The following is a 19,887-nucleotide window of genomic DNA, read 5'->3' on the forward strand; positions in this document are numbered from 1 at the left end:
TGCTGAAACATTTCGTTTCATTATTTTTGGTCGACAGCATTTCTTTACATGTGCCTCAGATTTTTGCACAGTACTGTCCTTTTTCTTATCTGTTATTACTTGCCTTATATTTTTTAACAGAAATGTAAAACAGATTGCAGTTTATTCTCCAGTCTAAAAAGAGCACCAAGTAAAGATGTGCACTGTGACCGAGATCCTGAAAACCCCCCCCAAAAAAGTTGGAACAGTGTGTCCTCTCAGGCAGGTGATCAGATATGGCCTCTCCATGGCACAACACGCCTGGGCAAGTTTATGGAGGTCCTGCGTTGCCCCAGTGACAGGGCCCCCCTCTCGACCTCACTAGCATAATCCAGAGGAAAGCAAAACAGTATGTCTGGTGCCAGTTTAGTTACAGAAGTTGCCAAGAAGACTGGCGAGTGGACGAGTCTTGCCGCCTGTGGGGCTCCACTCCGATTTTTCTGTCAAGGTTGTTTCCCTTAGCCTTCTGCTATCCCTAGCACTCACAAGGCAGTGAGACCCTATGGGGGATTGGCAGGTGCTATTAGACAGCGGTAGCTCCCCTGGGATCCGTCCCACCATGGTTGAACCTGCCAGAAGCAGGGGGAACCTAGCAGGACTAGGCCTGATGGTTCGCCACCGTGCTCCCGATGGTATCGCAACTCAGGGTCCATCCATCCATTATCTGTAGCTGCTTATCCTGTCCTACAGGGTCACAGGCAAGCTGGAGCCTATCCCAGCTGACTACGGGTGAAAGGCGGGGTACACCCTGGACAAGTCGCCAGGTCATCACAGGGCTGACACATAGACACAGACAACCATTCACACTCACATTCACACCTACGGTCAATTTAGAGTCACCAGTTAACCTAACCTGCATGTCTTTGGCCTGTGTGGGGAAACCGGAGCACCCGGAGGAAACCCACGCGGACACGGGGTGAACATGCAAACTCCGCACAGAAAGGCCCTCTCTAACCACTACACCACCCCAACCCAGGGTCATTAATCAGATATGAAGACTGAGACAAAGAGCACATTTATAAATCAAGTTCCTTTAAAAGGCTTAATTTAAAATGGTCGGCATTTTAAAAGAGCCCATCGCGATTGTGTTTTTATGCTGCCGTTTCCATGTGAGGGGAAGGCCACTGTGGTAAAACAAAACCTTTAGACTTGTTCAGCTGGTGATGATTCAGAAAAGCAGGGGTTGTCACAAGCGTTGCAAAATTTTAATCTACAAATCAGGTACCCTGTGTTTGTGGATTACTCACTGATTAACTCACAGGCTAGTACAGGGCTCCAGGCCGTATCACATCCTCATGTGTTTGATGAAGTCAAGTGCATTCAAGCATTAGCACACAGTTACACATGTGGAATGGAAAATTTCTGCTCCTGAAAATCTGGGCACTTCCTTGTTAGGCCGAGCACTGAAATTTCACTGGCAAGCCTCATACTTAAACACTTCCACATACAAAGTTCTACATTCAGAGCATAGTTAAATGTGTGTGAAACTACAGCAGAGCGTCATCAGCACCGTTTTCAAGGACTGACTGCAAAAGGAAAATTTTGCAGCAGATAATTTGCGCCCAGTGTCACGAACAACAGAACAGACCAGTCATGTTCTGTAGAAGACCACGCATGTGTGGTGACGCAACCTGAGAATCGAAGGGCTACAGGTTATAACCATCCGTTCTTCCAACGCAATGACGAAGTGGCTCTGAAAAGAACTGTGAGATCCGGTACTTCGGCTTCTGTCAATCGAATCAGCATCATCTCCCCAGTCAAGAACGTTCAATGCTTTTCATTTTCAGATTTGCTGGTATGAAAGTGTCTACTGACATACCCTACAAGACACTTGTGATGCTACACCAGTGGCCCACAAGTCACAGCAGCTGACCATGAGCCAGCCACCCCCAACCAGGCAGCCTGATGCTCTTCTAACCAGCAGGGTGCGTGGGGAAAGGCTGTTCAGTTACCATAGCAACACATTTATAAGCAATATAGGACACAAATAAGAAATGTTCTGCATCAACAAAGGCAGAAACATGACCATTCTATTAGTCTCCGCCTTGTTCTTGCATAACTAAACTGGGTCAGTGTCAGACCTTCAGTCCACTTGACAAAGTTTACACATCCACACACACACCAAGGAAAGGAAAAAAAAACAACAACCTCGGCCCACAAAGGCAATAACGTTCATGGCAAATTATTTTAGGTACACCTACAACCAAAATCCAAATTCCAACTAATAGATTTTATCACATTCAACAGCTCCACTGGTGGTTTTGTTTTCTTGCCCACCCACTTAAAAAAAAAACACAACTATTTCAACTACCAAAAAAAAGAAAAAAAAAAAGAATTATTTTACATGAGCACTCACACTGCCAAAGGTAACCAACTATACAGGGTGTCCTTTTTTTTTTTTTAGCAAAACAACTTTATTTGCAAAGCATCCTCTACGTGACTGCTATTTCTTTGCAAACACACACACTGTCGTCTCTCCTACTCATGATGAACTACATCTGGTATTATGCATGCAAATGCACTTCAAACGCTTTCTTTTAGATGATTTTTGTGCTGTATCATTTCCTGGTACACAATGATTTCAAGACGTTCTTTTGTCCAAAGCATTCTTAAAAGCTATCTGGAAAAAAATTATTGAGAGGAAGAAAGAAAAAAACACCACACACAGTGCAGAGCTGTGCAAAAGTCTTAGGCATATGCAAAGAAATGCTGCAGAGCAAAGATGCCTTCAAAAATAATTAAATAAAATGTTAAAAATAAATACTATAAAGTGTAGTAAACAGCAATAAATGAAAGTGTGTCAATGTTTGGTGTGACTTTGCTTTGAGGAAAAAAAAAAAAAAGCTTTACTGAGCATCTTGCAGAACCAGCCAAAGATCTTCTAGAGACTTTGACTTATTCCTGCAGCAAAACCCAGCAGCCTTTGCTATGGTGGGGTGTTTTTTTTTTTTGGTGTGTGTTTGTCTGAAAATTGGTCTTTTCGATAATACGTTGCTTTCTTTACTGATATACAAACATTTTTTCTGTAACACTTAATTTTGTGCTGGAAATGCAAAATGTTTTTGTACTGACTTGATAATGTAGAAGTCCATCCATCCATTATCCATAACCGCTTAGCCTGTCCAGGCTCCAGTTTGCCCGCAACCCTATCCCAGCTGACTATGGGCGAGAGGTGGGGTACACCCTGGACAAGTCGCCAGATCATCACAGGGCCGACACATAGACAAAAACAACCATTCACACTCAATTTAGAGCCACCAATTAACCTAACCTGCATGTCTTTGGACTGTGAAGGAAAGCCATGCAAACATGTGGAGAACATGCAAACTCCACACAGAAAGGCCTCCATCGGCCACTGGGCTCGAACCCAGAACCTTCTTGCTGTGAGGCGACAGTTCTAAGCACTACACCACCGTGCTGCCTTAATGTAGAAGTCATAAAATAAAAATCTATAACAAGTTTGTACTAAATCCAGCCACTGGGGGTGCATAAGTGTACTCCTGGTGCCAGTCCCAAGCCCGGATAAATGGAGAGGGTTGTGTCAGGAAGGGCATCCGGCGTAAAACTGTGCCAAATCTAACATGCGGATTGGAAAGAGAAATACCATACCGGATCGGTCGGGGCCCGGGTTAACAATGGCCACCTCCGGTACTGTTGGGTCAACAGGGTGCCGGTGACAAGTATGCTACTGTTGCACCAAAACGGAGAAGGAGAAAGAGAGGAGGGAGGCGTGTTCAGAGAGAGCATGAAAGATGGATGGGAAAGCGCTTAGAATTGAGGGTAGGAACACTGAATGTGGGAACACTGACTGGCAGAGCGAGCACATCAGAGGGACAGCACATGTGGAGAGCTTGGGAATTAAGCTAAGAGAGAGATGAGACTGAGATGGTATGGGCACATCCTGAGAAGAGACGCAGAGCATGTTGGAAGGAGAATGTTGAGGATGGAGCTGCCAGGCACACGAAAACGAGGAAGGCCAAAGAGGAGATACATGGATGTGATGAAAAAGGACATGAAAGTGGTAGAGAAGGATGTGGAAGACAGGGAGCAATGGAGAAGGATTTCGGGAGTCATTTGTGATAGGAAAGTCCCAGCAAAAGTGAAAGGTAAGATGTATAAGACAGTAGTGAGACCAGCTGTGATGTATGGATTGGGGACCGTACCCTTAACGAAGAGACAGGAGGCAAAGTTGGAGGTGGTGGAGCTGAGGATGTTAAAGTGCATATCACAGGTAAATTCAGGAGCAAGATCAATGTAATTCTCCTATTTTATATTAAACTTTGGTCAAATATCTGTCACATTTTGCATTTTGTGCAATTTTTTACCTTGCGCAATACCAGAAAAATTCAGTTGAAATCAAGCCATTTGAGGCGAATTGGTCCGCCTCTGAAAAAACTTGGCATTTGGATTTCCCCGCAAACATTGATTTTCATGACGTCACGTACAGGACGCCTTCCTCTGAATCCTACATCAGCGCCGGTTTGTTTATGAGAAAACGACCTGGTGGTTTTCTGTAAATTTCTTCAACATTATTGCGTAATTATTAAAATGGTTAACAGATGTACCGTAGGAGGGTGTAGCAACACCAATCTTGATGGGATTAGTACTCATCGTTTCCCAAAAGACCGGACAATGAGAGAGAAATGGGAGTGCTTGGTCTACACAGGCTGTGCACTGAAACCGTGCAACCTTGCATAGCCTGCTGGTGCTTCCGCAGATAATGTCACGAATCTGGCTCCAGAGTCCCTTGGGATTTTTCCAGACGGCCTTGTGCAAAATTACCCTTCTGGATGAGTGTGTAAAGGGGCATACTTTCAAATAATAATAAAAAATTGATCCAGAATATGCACTTTAAGGTTTGCGATGCGAGTGACGAGGTTGGACAGGATAAAGAATGAGCACATCAGAGGGATAGCACATGTGGAGAGCTTGGGAATTAAAGGGCTGATGACATGAACATGACTCTATGCAATTTCTTAAATAAACTATACAACATGGCAAACGTTAGATTTCTGTTATAATTACGTGAAAAGAAGCTGTTGTTATGCAAATATCCAACTTTTAATTGCACAGCACAAGAAAACTGGGTCCGTGGCTCGCGGCCATGTTGTGACGTCAGCGGGAGAACACGCTGCGGTTCACTGGCTGTTCTAGTCAATGGAAATGGCGCATGAAAACGCCGGTGAACTCTCTAGTGCTAGCTCTTCCTCTTCTGGGAGTCTAGAATTGTGTTGATCTCTTCCGAATAGAATCTATGAAAGCCTACCCTCTTTACCCTTTGCCTCTCGTTGCTAGGCGGCAGTTACATGAAAGCCGCAAGCTTTCACAAGCAAATACATGACTGATATCACGCCGACTTTATGATTACATTTATGATTATCATGTAGAATCTATAGCTCTACGTACCTTTTATCTTATGTCGTTTCACAACACACGTTCTGACAGGAGGACTGTCTTTGGATCCGGCATAGCTACTAGTAGACCCCCTCCGGAATACTGGCAGTGTTGCCAGATTGGGAGGAATCCCGCCCAGTTGAGCGGTTTCAAGTGCATTTTGGTGGGTTTTGAACATATTTTGGGCTGGAAAACTTCAGCAGTATCTGGCAACAGATACTGCTGACGTTTTCCAGCCCAAAATATGTTCAAAACCCACCAAAATGCACTTGAAACCGCTCAACTGGGAGGGAAACCTCCCAATTTGGCAACACTGTGTAGGCACTGCTGATGGTAGTAACACACGTTTGTGCTGAACTGAACACCCAAGAGATTCTTTTAAGCTGGGAAGGGTGTCAAAACAATCCAAATCGAAGTGTTCAGAGCACAGGACGGATGTTGGTGAGGGCTCCCACTTGTCACAAGTGCGCCTGACTTGCTTCACCCACTTCCCATGCAGCTCGGGATCTCTGGGAAACGTGAATAAACTTACCCCATCCTTGTGGGTTTTGGAGCAAAAGCCGGCAACACAACGCGAAGGCATAATAACACTCTCTCTCTCTCTCTCTCTCTATATAAGGGGTGGCACGGTTCACAAAAGTCGCGGTTCGGTACGTATTGCGGTTTGAGGTCTGCGGTTCGGTACGTATTGCGTTTTTTTTTTTTTTTAAATCTTAAGTACTCTGTATTTGGGCATATAGCCTACTATTTACCTTAAGTAAACATAGTTTAGGATACAGCATTTAAGAGAGGTTAAAATTATAGTTACAATGAAACAATCATGCACAAACTGAGTTTGAGTTGACATAAGCACATTTTATGAACAATCTCTGATGAAAAGCCAGGTAGTATTTTGAAACAGCAAGAGGGAAGACATGGATGATTTCAACAGCTTTTTTATTTACTACAGTATTTATACAAAGTGTCAGGAGTGTTTGCTGCCATGTTGTGGCATCTAGAGGAACCAGGTGTCTTTTGTCACATACAGAGTTTTCATAATTGGAAGAAATAAAAATGAGTTCTTAAAGCTTACTTTTGAACAGATGTGTGTGTTAAAACTTAAACTTTTATGTGGCGACCAACCAACCACCTATATACAAAAACCAAATCAAAAACTCTTCTAATCCCTGAGAGTGAGGATGTATTTTTTCACTTGAAATTAAAGTGCAGTGTTTTGAAACGTATGGCTGGATTTCTTATCTAATCTTAAAGTGCCACTGTATTCTTAGAACGATTTATAACAAAATACACACACAGCCAATATAAAATATTGCAATAAAACCAATCACTGCACTGTTTAAAACAAACCTCCCCTCCCCTCGCCGGAAAAAAAAAAAATCTAGTTCGCCCATTATCCTGTGCCATTCTGAGATGCGCAGATAGACAGTAAAGGGAATTCGGAATTCCCTTTACTGTCTATCTGCGCATCTCAGAATGACACAGGATAATGGGCGAACTAGATTTTTTTTTTTTCCGGCGCCGCGGTACGCCGGAAATCCGGCGCGGCGCCGGAACACTATCACCCCTGTTCGCGCGAAAGAGAACCACGTGGTTTCATACGGGCATTCGGCTTTTTTTTTTTGGCGAACGTCTTAAATAGGGGTACCGCGGTTTATACGCGTATTGCACCGCAACAGGCGTATCGTACGGTTCGGTTTTTTTCCCATAACCGTGCCAAGCCTAATATATATATGAGTGATTCCACGCTTATGGGTACTGAAATGGGGACATGAACTTATTTTTAAAAATTCACCTAAAACCATTTCTTTTTTTACCATCAGGTCACAAAACATGTAATCTTTAATGAATGATATGTTAAAAGATAACTTTAATTTTCTGGGATGTAATAAAAACATATTTATATGCCAAAGTCAAGCCTATGAGTTCCAAAATGATGTCTGTTACATTACTTCTGTTACGATTGTCCATCTCGCGTCTGTTACAAATTAATTACAATCTAGCTATATACCATGTTAATCTTATTGAAAGAATGTGTATGTTTATTCTACTACACATGTTTATTAATTATATTTGCTAAAACATCACCTTCCTATGTTTCAAAAAGTAATTCTACATTGTTAAAATTGAGAATATATATGTCCACAACACTTCTGTTACGTTCTGACTTTGGCATATACAGTGGTGCTTGAAAGTTTGTGAACCCTTTAGAATTTTCTACATTTCTGCATAAATATGACCTAAAACATCATCAGATTTTCACACAAGTCCTAAAAGTAGATAAAGAGAACCCAGTTAAACAAATGAGACAAAAATATTATACTTGGTCATTTATTTATTGAGGAAAATGATCCAATATTACATATTTGTGAGTGGCAAAAGTATGTGAACCTTTGCTTTCAGTATCTGGTGTGACCCCCTTGTGCAGCAATAACTGCAACTAAACGTTTCCGGTAACTGTTGATCAGTCCTGCACACCGGCTTGGAGGAATTTTAGCCCATTCCTCCGTACAGAACAGCTTCAACTCTGGGATGTTGGTGGGTTTCCTCACATGAACTGCTCACTTCAGGTCCTTCCACAACATTTCGATTGGATTAAGGTCAGGACTTTGACTTGGCCATTCCAAAACATTAACTTTATTCTTCTTTAACCATTCTTTGGTAGAACGACTTGTGTGCTTAGGGTCGCTGTCTTGCTGCATGTCCCACCTTCTCTTGGGATTCAGTTCATGGACAGACGTCCTGACATTTTCCTTTATAATTTGCGGGTATGATTCAGAATTCATTGTTCCATGAATGATGGCAAGCCGTCCTGGCCCAGATGCAGCAAAACAGGCCCAAACCAGGATACTACCACCAACATGTTTCACAGATGGGATAAGGTTCTTATGCTGGAATGCAGTGTTTTCCTTTCTCCAAACATAATGCTTCTCATTTAAACCAAAAAGTTCTATTTTGGTCTCATCAGTCCACAAAACATTTTTCCAAAAGCCTTCTGGTTTGTCCATGTGATCTTTAGCAAACTGCAGACGAGCAGCAATGTTCTTTTTGGAGAGCAGTGGCTTTCTCCTTGCAACCCTGCCATGCACACCATTGTTGTTCAGTGTTTTCCTGATGGTGGACTCATGAATATTAACATTAGCCAATGTGAGAGAGGCCTTCAGTTGCTTAGAAGTTACCCTGGGGTCCTTTGTGACCTTGCCAACTATTACACGCCTTGCTCTTGGAGTGATCTTTGTTGGTTGACCACTCCTGGGGAGGTTAACAATGGTCTTGAATTTCCTCCATTTATACACAATCTGTCTGACTGTGGATTGGTGGAGTCCAAACTCTTTAGAGATGGTTTTGTAACCTTTTCCAGTCTGATGAGCATCAACAACGCTTTTTCTGAGGTCCTCAGAAATCTCCTTTGTTCATGCCATGATACACTTCCACAAACATGTGTTGTGAAGCTCAGACTTTGATAGATCCCTGTTCTTTAAATAAAACAGGGTGCCCACTCACACCTGATTGTCATCCCATTGAAAGCACCTGACTCTAATTTCACCTTCAAATTAACTGCTAATCCTACAGGTTCACATACTTTTGCCACTCACAGATATTTAATATTGGATCATTTTCCTCAATAAATAAATGACCAAGTATATTATTTTTGTCTCATTTGTTTAACTGGGTTCTCTTTACCTACTTTTAGGATTTGTGTGAAAATCTGATGATGTTTTAGGTCATATTTATGCAGAAATGTAGAAAATTCTAAAGGGTTCACAAACTTTCAAGCACCACTGTAAATATGTTATTACATCTCAGAAAATTAAAGTTATCTTTTAACATATCCTTCATTAAAGATTACATGTTTTGTGACCTGATGGTAAAAAAAGAAATGGTTTTAGGTGAATTTTTAAAAATAAGTTCATGTCCCCATTTCAGTACCCATAAGCATGGAATCACTCATATATATATATATATATATATATATATATATATATATATATATATATATAAAATAATGTATAATAAGCGGCTAGAGATAATGAGATGAGATGAGAATAATACTAATAATGACAAACTGAACACCTGTCGCATCAACAACAAACTGGTAAGTTAGGAGGAAGGTTCTTTCGCTGACGTCATATAGCCCCTCCTCCTCTTTCGTCTCCTGGGTGCTGCAGCCCTGTCAAATTTGCCCAAATAGCCGCGTTTTTTATCATAACTTGTAAAATAGGCGCCTTCGTGAATTAATATATGGATCATCGGGAATTACTTTTTATGTTATAAAACATCGCCAAAGATGTCAAAAACGTGTCATCAGCACTTTAAGCTAAGAGAGATGAAATGGAGGCGGCACGGTGGTGTAGTGGTTAGTGCTGTCGCCTCACAGCAAGAAGGTCCGGGTTCGAGCCATGTGGCCGGTGAGGGCCTTTCTGTGCGGGGTTTGCATGTTCTGCGTGAGTGTGCTCTGGATTCCCCCAAAGACATGCAGGTTCCGCACTACCTCATCTGCTAGTTTGTTTATACTGCTTATTTCATGTTTCCCTGCTATACCTCAAGTGCCCTTGACTGTTTGGTTATTTGAACCAATTTATGTGTGTGTGTGTATATTATATATATATATATGAGTGTTTAGTCTACGTCTAGTTCATATCTAGAGTGTTTATACTGTTGTCTGTTTGAATGTTTAGTCTGTGTGTAGTACTTATCTAGTGTTTACACTGTTTATATTGTCTGAGTGTTTAGTCTACGTCTTGTTCTTATCTAGTGTTTATACTGTTTGTTTATACTGTTTATATTGTTTGAGTGTTTAGTCTGTCTAGTTCCTATCTAGAGTGTTTATACTGTTTATATTGTTTTTTTTTTTCAATTATTCTATTTTTATTTATTGCATTGCCTGTTTGCACCGTGGGTCAGAGAGGACTGATATTTCATCTGTGCTGTATGTCGAGCATGTATAGCATATTTGACAATAAAGTTGACTTGACTTAACTGGTGGCTCTAAATTGACCGTAGGTGTGAATGTGAGTGTGAATGGTTGTCTGTGTCTATGTGTCAGCCCTGTGATGACCTGGCGACTTGTCCAGGGTGTACCCCGCCTTTCGCCCATAGTCAGCTGGGATAGGCTCCAGCTTGCCTGCGACCCTGTAGAACAGGATAAAGCGGCTAGAGATAATGAGATGAGATGAAACAGAGATGGTACGGGCACATCCTGAGAAGAGATGCAGAACATGTTGGAAGGAGAATGTTGAGGATGGAGCTGTGTTGTTTGTTTTTTTTTGAAAGAAAAAACAGTTCGCTAAAAATGGGTACTTTCCTATATGTATATAGTCACATTTGGGACACTCATTATAAGTTTTCTTTAATATTTAAAAGATTTGTGCAACACTGCATGGCCTACTTTGCACACACTGGACAGCGCGCGCGCGCGCTCTCGCCTGGCGCGCACATGGCTGCTAGGGCGGAGTTTGCCCACGCGGATTCTACTACGGGGGCGTGGCCATAAGGCACACGTCACCAGCAAGAACGCGCTGTTCCTCGCGCCACGGGACAAAACACGAGTTTAATCCGGAGACTGAAGTCACACAGCAGCCGAGGGAGAGACACAAATATTTCTGTATAACCGGCATGTCCAAAAGCAGGAGCAGGTTTAAGACAAGTAACACGACACCACGGCCAAGTCATTATGTAAAAACACAACTCTCTCTCTCACACACACACACAGCCGCCACCGCCCTTAGAAGCAATGCAGAAAACAAAACAGTGTGATGAAACATTCATTTCTATTAAATTCACTCTCACACCTATTTGTCAAGCTTCCAAGAGCCAACTCACAGTACATCACACGCTTTAATCCCACACTACAGCTCAGGCACTTCTTTCACACCTGTCTCATCATGATCACTATTTTTTCTGCTCAATCAGCGTTTATCATCCTAACAGCCGTTTAAAGCTTAAGCAGTGTGAGAGCTGAAAACTGCAGCAGCAGGAAGGGTCACACTTTACACACGCATGCGCACAGTCTCATAACTCCACTCTTTCTTACCACGTGCTTTCTGTTGTTGCTGGGCTTGCAATTCTAAAAACCTGGCTGCCTCCAAAAGCGTCTCGATACTCATCTCTGTTGTATTATTATTATTATTATTATTATTTAGTTCTGCAAAAAAAAAATCAAACAGCTGAGCAGTTCCTGCTTTGGAACAATTAAAAAAAGATCTGTCGTTCCGCGCCCTGGCTCTGGAGCTCCACTTTAAAGGAAGGAGGGAAAAAAAAAAAAAAAAGATGCAACTTGATCCCCCCTCCTCCTGTAGGAACTCCTTCACACACGTAGTAGAGCCGCAACAAGATGGCGGGCTGTGTGTGTGTGAGTCTGTTCAGTGACGGCACAGAGCGCTCAGAGCTAGCCCCGCCCCTTTTACTCCGCCCACAAGAAGTGTAACCCCTCCCAGGATGGATACATCCAAAACATGGAGCTTAATCCAGATTCGAAATTTGAATGTCATAGCAGCACGGTGGCACAAATCAAACATACACTACCGTTCAAAAGTTTGGGGTCACTTTGAAATGTCCTTATTTTTGAAAGAAAAGCACCGTTCTTTTCAATGAAGATCACTTTAAAGGAACAGTCCACCGTATTTCCATAATGAAATATGCTCTTATCTGAATTGAGACGAGCTGCTCCGTACCTGTCTGAGCTTTGCGCGACCTCCCAGTCAGTCAGACGCGCTGTCACTCCTGTTAGCAATGTAGCTAGGCTCAGCATGGCCAATGGTATTTTTTGGGGCTGTAGTTAGATGCGACCAAACTCTTCCACGTTTTTCCTGTTTACATAGGTTTATATGACCAGTGATATGAAACAAGTTCAGTTACACAAATTGAAACGTAGCGATTTTCTATGCTATGGAAAGTGCGCACTATAATGACAGGCGTACTAACACCTTCTGCGCGCTTCGGCAGCGCATTGATACGGAGCTCAGATATCAATGCGCTGCCGAAGTGCACAGAAGGTGTTAGTACGCCTGTCATTATAGTGCCGACTTTCCATAGCATAGAAAATCGCTACGTTTCAATTTGTGTAACTGAACTTGTTTCATATCACTGGTCATATAAACCTATGTAAACAGGAAAAACGTGGAAGAGTTTGGTCGCATCTAACTACAGCCCCAAAAAATACCATTGGCCATACTGAGCCTAGCTACATTGCTAACAGGAGTGACAGCGCGTCTGACTGACTGGGAGGTCGCGCAAAGCTCGGACAGGTACGGAGCAGCTCGTCTCAATTCAGATAAGAGCATATTTCATTATGGAAATACGGTGGACTGTTCCTTTAAACTAATCAGAAATCCACTCTATACATTGCTAATGTGGTAAATGACTATTCTAGCTGCAAATGTCTGGCTTTTGGTGCAATATCTCCATAGGTGTATAGAGGCCCATTTCCAGCAACTATCACTCCAGTGTTCTAATGGTACAATGTGTTTGCTCATTGCCTCAGAAGGCTAATGGATGATTAGAAAACCCTTGTACAATCATGTTAGCACAGCTGAAAACAGTTGAGCTTTTTAGAGAAGCTATAAAACTGACCTTCCTTTGAGCAGATTGAGTTTCTGGAGCATGACATTTGTGGGGTCGATTAAATGCTCAAAATGGCCAGAAAAATGTCTTGACTATATTTTCTATTCATTTTACAACTTATGGTGGTAAATAAAAGTGTGACTTTTCATGGAAAACACAACATTGTCTGGGTGACCCCAAACTTTTGAACGGTAGTGTAGGATAAAATAACTGAGTAGGATAAAACAGAATAGAAAGATGTAGCTGTCAATTCCACAGTGTGCAGTAATTACATAAATAGCGTAGAGTAAATGGGAATAGTGAGATAGATAGTTATTATAAATTGTGCTAGGATTAGGCCTGTATGCATAGTGTGTATATCCATCCATCCATTATCTGGAGCCACTTATCCTGTTCTACAGGGTCACAGGCAAGCCGGAGCCTATCCTAGCTGACTATGGGCGAGACATGGGGTACACCCTGGACAAGTCACCAGATCATCGCAGGGCTGACACATAGAGACAAACAACCATTCACACTCACATTCACACATACAGCCACCAGTTAACCTAACCTGCATGTCTTTGGACTGTGGGGGAAACCGGAGCACCCGGAGGAAACCCAGGCAGACACGGGGAGAACATGCAAACTCCACACAGAAAGGAGTGTGGGCTGGGCTTGAACCCAGGACCTTCTTGCTGTGAGGTGACAGGGCTAACCACAACACCACTGTGCCACCCCCTGGGAAATACACCACTCGTATTTTTCACGAGTTACATCCGGGACATCAAGAACTACAACCGTGACATAAATCTCTTTATTTTTTTCGGGGTCCGGTTTCCATCAAATCCTGCGCTCTGATTGGCTGGCGAGCGGGTTCGTATCCCACGATACGGACCCCAGTTACGGACCCCTGGCGACTCGCTTGTTCACAACAACAACAAACATAGTAGAATTTTTTGTCAACATTTATCTTTTTTTAATAAGATTTATTTATAAGATTATCAAAAAGCTTATAAATTTTTGCCAGCATTTCTCAGGAGAATAGCATTAATTTTACAGCATGGATAGTGATAACGGCAGTCTTCACAGCGAAAGCAAGTTTTACTGCCCTGAGGAAGAAGAAATAAAACATTTCAGGAGAAAGCTAACAACCTCTAACTTGCTAACGCCGAGCAAAAACATAGCTAAATCCCGAATGACTCAATTTTGTATAAATAGGGGACTACATAGGCAGCAAAATGTAGTTTTTTTTTCCTGCCATGGAAGTGCACGTATACCGAGGAGGAAGCCATTTGCATTACAGCCGTGAATGAGGATTCAAAATGGCGGCTCGGCTCGGTTTTCCCTTTCAGGCGCTCTCGTTTTCTGTTAGAATTTCATCTCATCTCATTATCTGTAGCCGCTTTATCCTGTTCTACAGGGTCGCAGGCAAGCTGGAGCCTATCCCAGCTGACTACGGGCGAAAGGCGGGGTACACCCTGGACAAGTCGCCAGGTCATCACAGGGCTGACACATAGACACAGACAACCATTCACACCTACGGTCAATTTAGAGTCACCAGTTAACCTAACCTGCATGTCTTTGGACTGCGGGGGAAACCGGAGCACCCGGAGGAAACCCACGCGGACACGGGGAGAACATGCAAACTCCGCACAGAAAGGCCCTTGCCGGCCACGGGGCTCGAACCCGGACCTTCTTGCTGTGAGGCGACAGCGCTAACCACTACACCACCGTGCCGCCCTAATCTAAATATGCTTATCCAATTCCTTTAATAATAATAACAACAACTGTATAGTGCAATTCTTAACCAGATATCTGTGAGATAAACAGAAAACGGTGTACTGATTATGTAGGCTACGAAGGGAAATTATAGAAATTATAAAATAAATTGTATTATACTGTCACAAACTCTGAGCTCCATCCGAAATTGAACACTTATAAACACACGACTTACACACCAAAGCCACATGACACTTCCATTAACTCTGTATAACTGCTGCTATCGTTCCTCAAACATCAAATCCCACCAAGTCTACACCTACATTCACATCACCACCACCAGATCCGCTCCATCACCACCACCAGATCCGCTCCGACATCACCACTACCAGATCCGCTCCGGGTTTTACCTGTGACAGTTGCGCAGTCGCGCGTGTCCGTAATAAATAAAGCACCAGGCTCGAGCAGCCAATAGGAGCAGAGAACTGGGCGGCATGGCAACGGCTCACGTGGGCGACGTTCAGCAGGATGACGTCGACAGAAGCAGCACAAAGGTTCAAAGTTGTGTGAAGAGCGCAGTGTGGGTTTGTTGTAGAAAACAACGTCACTCAGAGACTAAAGCAGGTCTTGTAGAAATATACGAGAGATTAAAACTAACCCAGAGTTATACGAGCACCAGAAAAGGTACTCTTTTGGAAAAGGAGTGCCATTTTATATGATGAAAGATGTGTTAATGCACACACACCCCTACAGCGTGCAGGATTCTTTGTTCACAATTAAAAAAAACAAAACAAAGATTATTAAGTCAAGGAGGAAAGAAATGACAATTTTTTTTAAAGTTTCAAGTTGATATAAGTCTTAAGTTAAAAGTGTGTCAGATCTGAATTGTTGGGATATTTGCGCACAGCAGCTGAAAGAAATCCTTCTATGTTGTGACTGGCAGGAGCCACAGCCAATCAGGAGACGGGGAGGGAGAATGAATATGAATGAATCTCATCTCATCTCCTCTCATTATCTGTAGCCGCTTTATCCTGTTCTACAGGGTCGCAGGCAAGCTGGAGCCTATCCCAGCTGACTACGGGCGAAAGGCGGGGTACACCCTGGACAAGTCGCCAGGTCATCACAGGGCTGACACATAGACACAGACAACCATTCACACTCACATTCACACCTACGCTCAATTTAGAGTCACCAGTTAACCTAACCTGCATGTCTTTGGACTGTGGGGGAAACCGGAGCACCCGGAGGAAACCCACGCGGACACGGGGAGAACATGCAAACTCCGCACAGAAAGGCCCTCGCCGGCCACGGGGCTCGAACCCGGACCTTCTTGCTATGAGGCGACAGGGCTAACCACTACACCACCGTGCCACCCCTATGAATGAATGAATGAATGAATAGAAATGTTGGTAAACAGGTTAAGCATTTAGGGTGGCATGGTGGTGTAGTGGTTAGCACTGTCACCTCACAGCAAGAAGGTTCTGGGTTCGAGCCAAGTGGCCGGCAAGGGCCTTTCTGTGTGGAGTTTGCATGTTCTTCTTGTGTCTGTGTGGGTTTCCTCCAGGTGCTCCTGTTTCCTCCACAGTCCAAAGACGTGCAGGTTAGGTTAACTGGTGACTCTAAATTGACTGTAGGTGTGAATGTGAGTGTGAATGGTTGTCTGTGTCTATGTGTCAGCCCTGTGATGACCTGGCAACTTGTCCAGGGTGTACCCCGCCTCTCGCCCATAGTCAGCTGGGATAGGCTCCAGCTTGCCCGCGACCCTGTAGAACAGGATAAACGGCTATGGATAACGGATGGATGGATGGATGGAATAGAAATGTTGGTAAACAGGGTAAGCATTTAGGGTGGGATGATGGTGTAGTGGTTAGCACTGTCGCCTCACAGCAAGAAGGTTCTGGGTTTGAGCCCAGTGGCTGGCGAGGGCCTTTCTGTGTGGAGTTTGCATGTTCTTCTCATGTCTGCATGGGTTTCCTCTGGGTGCTCCTGTTTCCTCCACAGTCCAAAGACGTGCAGGTTAGGGTAATTGGTGGCTCTAAATTGACCATAGGTGTGAATGTGAGTGTGAATGGTTGTTTGTCACTATGTGTCAGCCCTGTGATGACCTGGTGACTTGTCCAGGGTGTACCCCGCCTCTCGCCCATAGTCAGCTGGGATAGGCTCCAGCTTGCCCGCGACCCTGTAGAAGAGGATAAGCGGCTATGGATAATGGATGGATGGATGGAATAGAAATGTTGGTAAACAGGTTAAGCATTTAGGGTGGGATGATGGTGTAGTGGTTAGCACTGTCGCCTCACAGCAAGAAGGTTCTGGGTTCAAGCCAAGTGGCTGGCGAGGGCCTTTCTGTATGGAGTTTGCATGTTCTCCTTGTGTCTGTGTGGGTTTCCTCCAGGTGCTCCTGTTTTCTCCACAGTCCAAAGACATGCAGGTTAGGTTAACTGGTGACTCTAAATTGACCGTAGGTGTGAATGTGAGTGTGAATGGTTGTCTGTGTCTATGTGTCAGCCCTGTGATGACCTGGCGACTTGTCCAGGGTGTACCCCGCCTTTCACCCATAGTCAACTGGGATAGGCTCCAGCTTGCCTGTGACCCTGTACAGGATAAGCGGTTATGGATAATGGATGGATGGAGGTTAAGCATTTATTTGTTCTCTAATTATGTGCGGCACTAATGAAAGACAAATAATAGCAGAGTTATCTTTGTTACGGAATTTGTATTCTAACCAGATTAACAAGGTGATGAATCAGAAACTTGGTGGTAGCCAGTAATAATTATCAGGCATTTGTATTTCAAACTCTGTTAGATCAAATGAATGAATCAAAGCCTCTGCTAGACTGACTTGTGTCTTTTTATCCTCTGGTGAGGGTTTTAACTCGTGTGCTAACATGGCCTTGTTCATAAGAAACTATTTTTGTCAGGCTAGTAAACAAATACCACAGATTAGATAAGGAAGACACACAGATCAGAAAATCAAATAAGCCATTGGAAATGATCAGGTTTAGTTCACTACACTATATTTTAGGTAGCTCGTTAGAGTTAGCCAGCTAGTTGTGTTGAACAACCCTAGAGACGTGCAGAGCCTGAGAGAACGTGTCTGCATGCAGCCTGTGGTCTGGTGCACATGGTGGTGAACAGTGCAGTACAACCCACATTACCAAATGTTTTTCTCCAAGTAGCTTACAAAGCATCTTTCTACCAAAAAGGACAAAATTGTACCTTCTGTAGACTTAAGTTTCAATTCCACTTTACAAGCTGTTATCAATTAATGCCTTTGAATTTCTTGTTAGTCCTGAGTGACTCAAACGTAATGGGTTAAATATTTTAAGGTAATAAAGGTACAATGAAAAACTATCAGGCATTTGTATTTCAAACTCTGTTAGGGCAAGTGAATGAATCAAACGTTCTACAAGACTGATTTGTGTCTTTATCCTCTGGTGAGGGTTTTAACTAGTGTGCTAACATTTCTTGTTCATAAACTATTTTTGACAGGCTAGTAAACGTGTTGGTACAACTAGACTGTGAGAAATCTGATCACGTGTGCGCGCGCTCACTGCTCACTTGCGTGTGTTCTCACTGCTTCGGATGGGTTAAATGCAGAGGAGGAATTTCACTGTGTGCTTAAGTCTGTGCTTCAGTGTACAAGTAATAAATAAAAGGCTGCTTCTTCTTCTAAAGACGACCTGATCCCAGCAAGAAATGATTCGTACGTGCCACCTCAAGCTTGAACACATGCGTATAGTGTAAGTAAGCACATTCTCTTCTTAAAATGTCACATGATACCCACAGGTTTTGCAAATGGAGAGCAAAGTCCCTGCTTAAGTCAGAAAAAAGCACAAGCTAGAAGAAGCACATTAGATGATTTATCTCTTGGATCAGAAAACTTCACATAACCCACCACTCTGGAAAAACATCACTGCTTCTAATGGTTACTTCCTTGACTGCCTCTGCCTTCCTGTTATCCGCGCCGGCCCCACTCCGGACTTCTGTCTACAGACCCCGATTTCCTGCGAGGAAACCGCAGAGGTATTCTAGGGACAGGAAATGCCACTCTGCACAAAAATATTCACAAAAAGCCATAAATCAAATAAGCAAACCACAACTGGATATTAGGAACTTGTTCATTCTTATTAAGTGGGTTAACTTCCACACCAACGATGACTGAGGAAGCTGGAACCACAGAGAAAAATCTGACGTCCATGAGACAGAGAGAGAGGGGGCCGAGATATCAGTGCCAACAGAAAAATCAAGGGCCTAATTCCATACTAGCGGTCCTTTCCTTTTTCAATAATTTACATCAGCAAATCATGTGAACGTAATAAATGATAGGCACCAGTTAGTCCAAACAAAGATACCGTAGGAGATGGGAACACAGTGGAATTTGAAAGAACAAATCTAAAAAGTTTTGAATCAAAGAAATAGTCTGTACCACCAACAATTAAAATATTTATTACAAATATAATAAAGCCAAACATTCAGTAAAAAATTACCGCTGTACTGGCAGACTTAAAACATTTATGGCTCATACCACAGATTGTTCTCTGTTAATGAAATAAGATTTTGAAAATAAAAAGCAGATAACGTGTTAAAATCAGGGTTAAATGGACTTGGCTACTTGGCGAAAGAGCGAGTTCTTAATGCTTGTACATAACTGGTTCATCAGATCTTTATTCTGACCCTCCACCCAGTGCATCTCAACCAACACATCACCGTCCTCCACCTTCACATTCATTAGACACTTAAACAGGAAGTTGGGGACTGAGCTGGAGCTTGGGGAAATAGCAGAGATACTGGACTCCTGTTCCTGTGTGCTGGAGGTCTTACAGGGGACATCGGTGTCCTTTTCAGACTCCTGCTTTGTCTTGGCTTCTTCTCCGTTACTGGGAGGATCTGGAAGGTCTGGTGCTGGTGTCGGGTGCACGCTGTCAGTAGTGGGAGCGTCAGGCTCTGGGGCTCTGGGCAGCTCACGAAGCTGTCGGCTCTTTTCCCGCCGTTTCTGCCGAGCATGGACCCAGGTGTTCTCCACAGCAGTCAGGAAGAGGCTGAGTTCAGAGTCACAGGAGGGCACACGGTTGTGCAACACCTGAGGACACAGCGCAACACCGTCATACCATGCCTGTTTTGTCTTACCAGTTTTTCAACTAAGATCATCATTCCCCCAAATCAATGGTTCTCAAAGTGGGGTCCATGAAGTGTAACCAGGGAGTTCGTAATATT

At 43.3% G+C, this 19,887-nt stretch overlaps 2 protein-coding genes across 2 annotated transcripts in view; both read right to left on the minus strand.

Annotated features, from left to right (window-relative positions):
* mnta (MAX network transcriptional repressor a) overlaps window positions 1-11,730 on the minus strand; it is a 40,030-nt gene extending 28,300 nt beyond the window's left edge. The window contains exon 1 of the mRNA XM_060943970.1: window positions 11,444-11,730. Coding sequence (XP_060799953.1) covers window positions 11,444-11,516 — 73 coding nt within the window. The 5' untranslated portion in view covers window positions 11,517-11,730. The remainder of the gene's footprint in view (window positions 1-11,443) is intronic.
* A 7,399-nt stretch (window positions 11,731-19,129) lies between these two features.
* mettl16 (methyltransferase 16, N6-methyladenosine) overlaps window positions 19,130-19,887 on the minus strand; it is a 93,972-nt gene continuing 93,214 nt past the window's right edge. Inside the window, exon 10 of the mRNA XM_060898073.1 lies at window positions 19,130-19,753. Coding sequence (XP_060754056.1) covers window positions 19,268-19,753 — 486 coding nt within the window. The 3' untranslated portion in view covers window positions 19,130-19,267. The remainder of the gene's footprint in view (window positions 19,754-19,887) is intronic.

The sequence above is a fragment of the Neoarius graeffei genome, chromosome 17 (assembly GCF_027579695.1).
Source record: "Neoarius graeffei isolate fNeoGra1 chromosome 17, fNeoGra1.pri, whole genome shotgun sequence".
NCBI classification, from domain to species: Eukaryota; Metazoa; Chordata; class Actinopteri; order Siluriformes; family Ariidae; genus Neoarius; species Neoarius graeffei.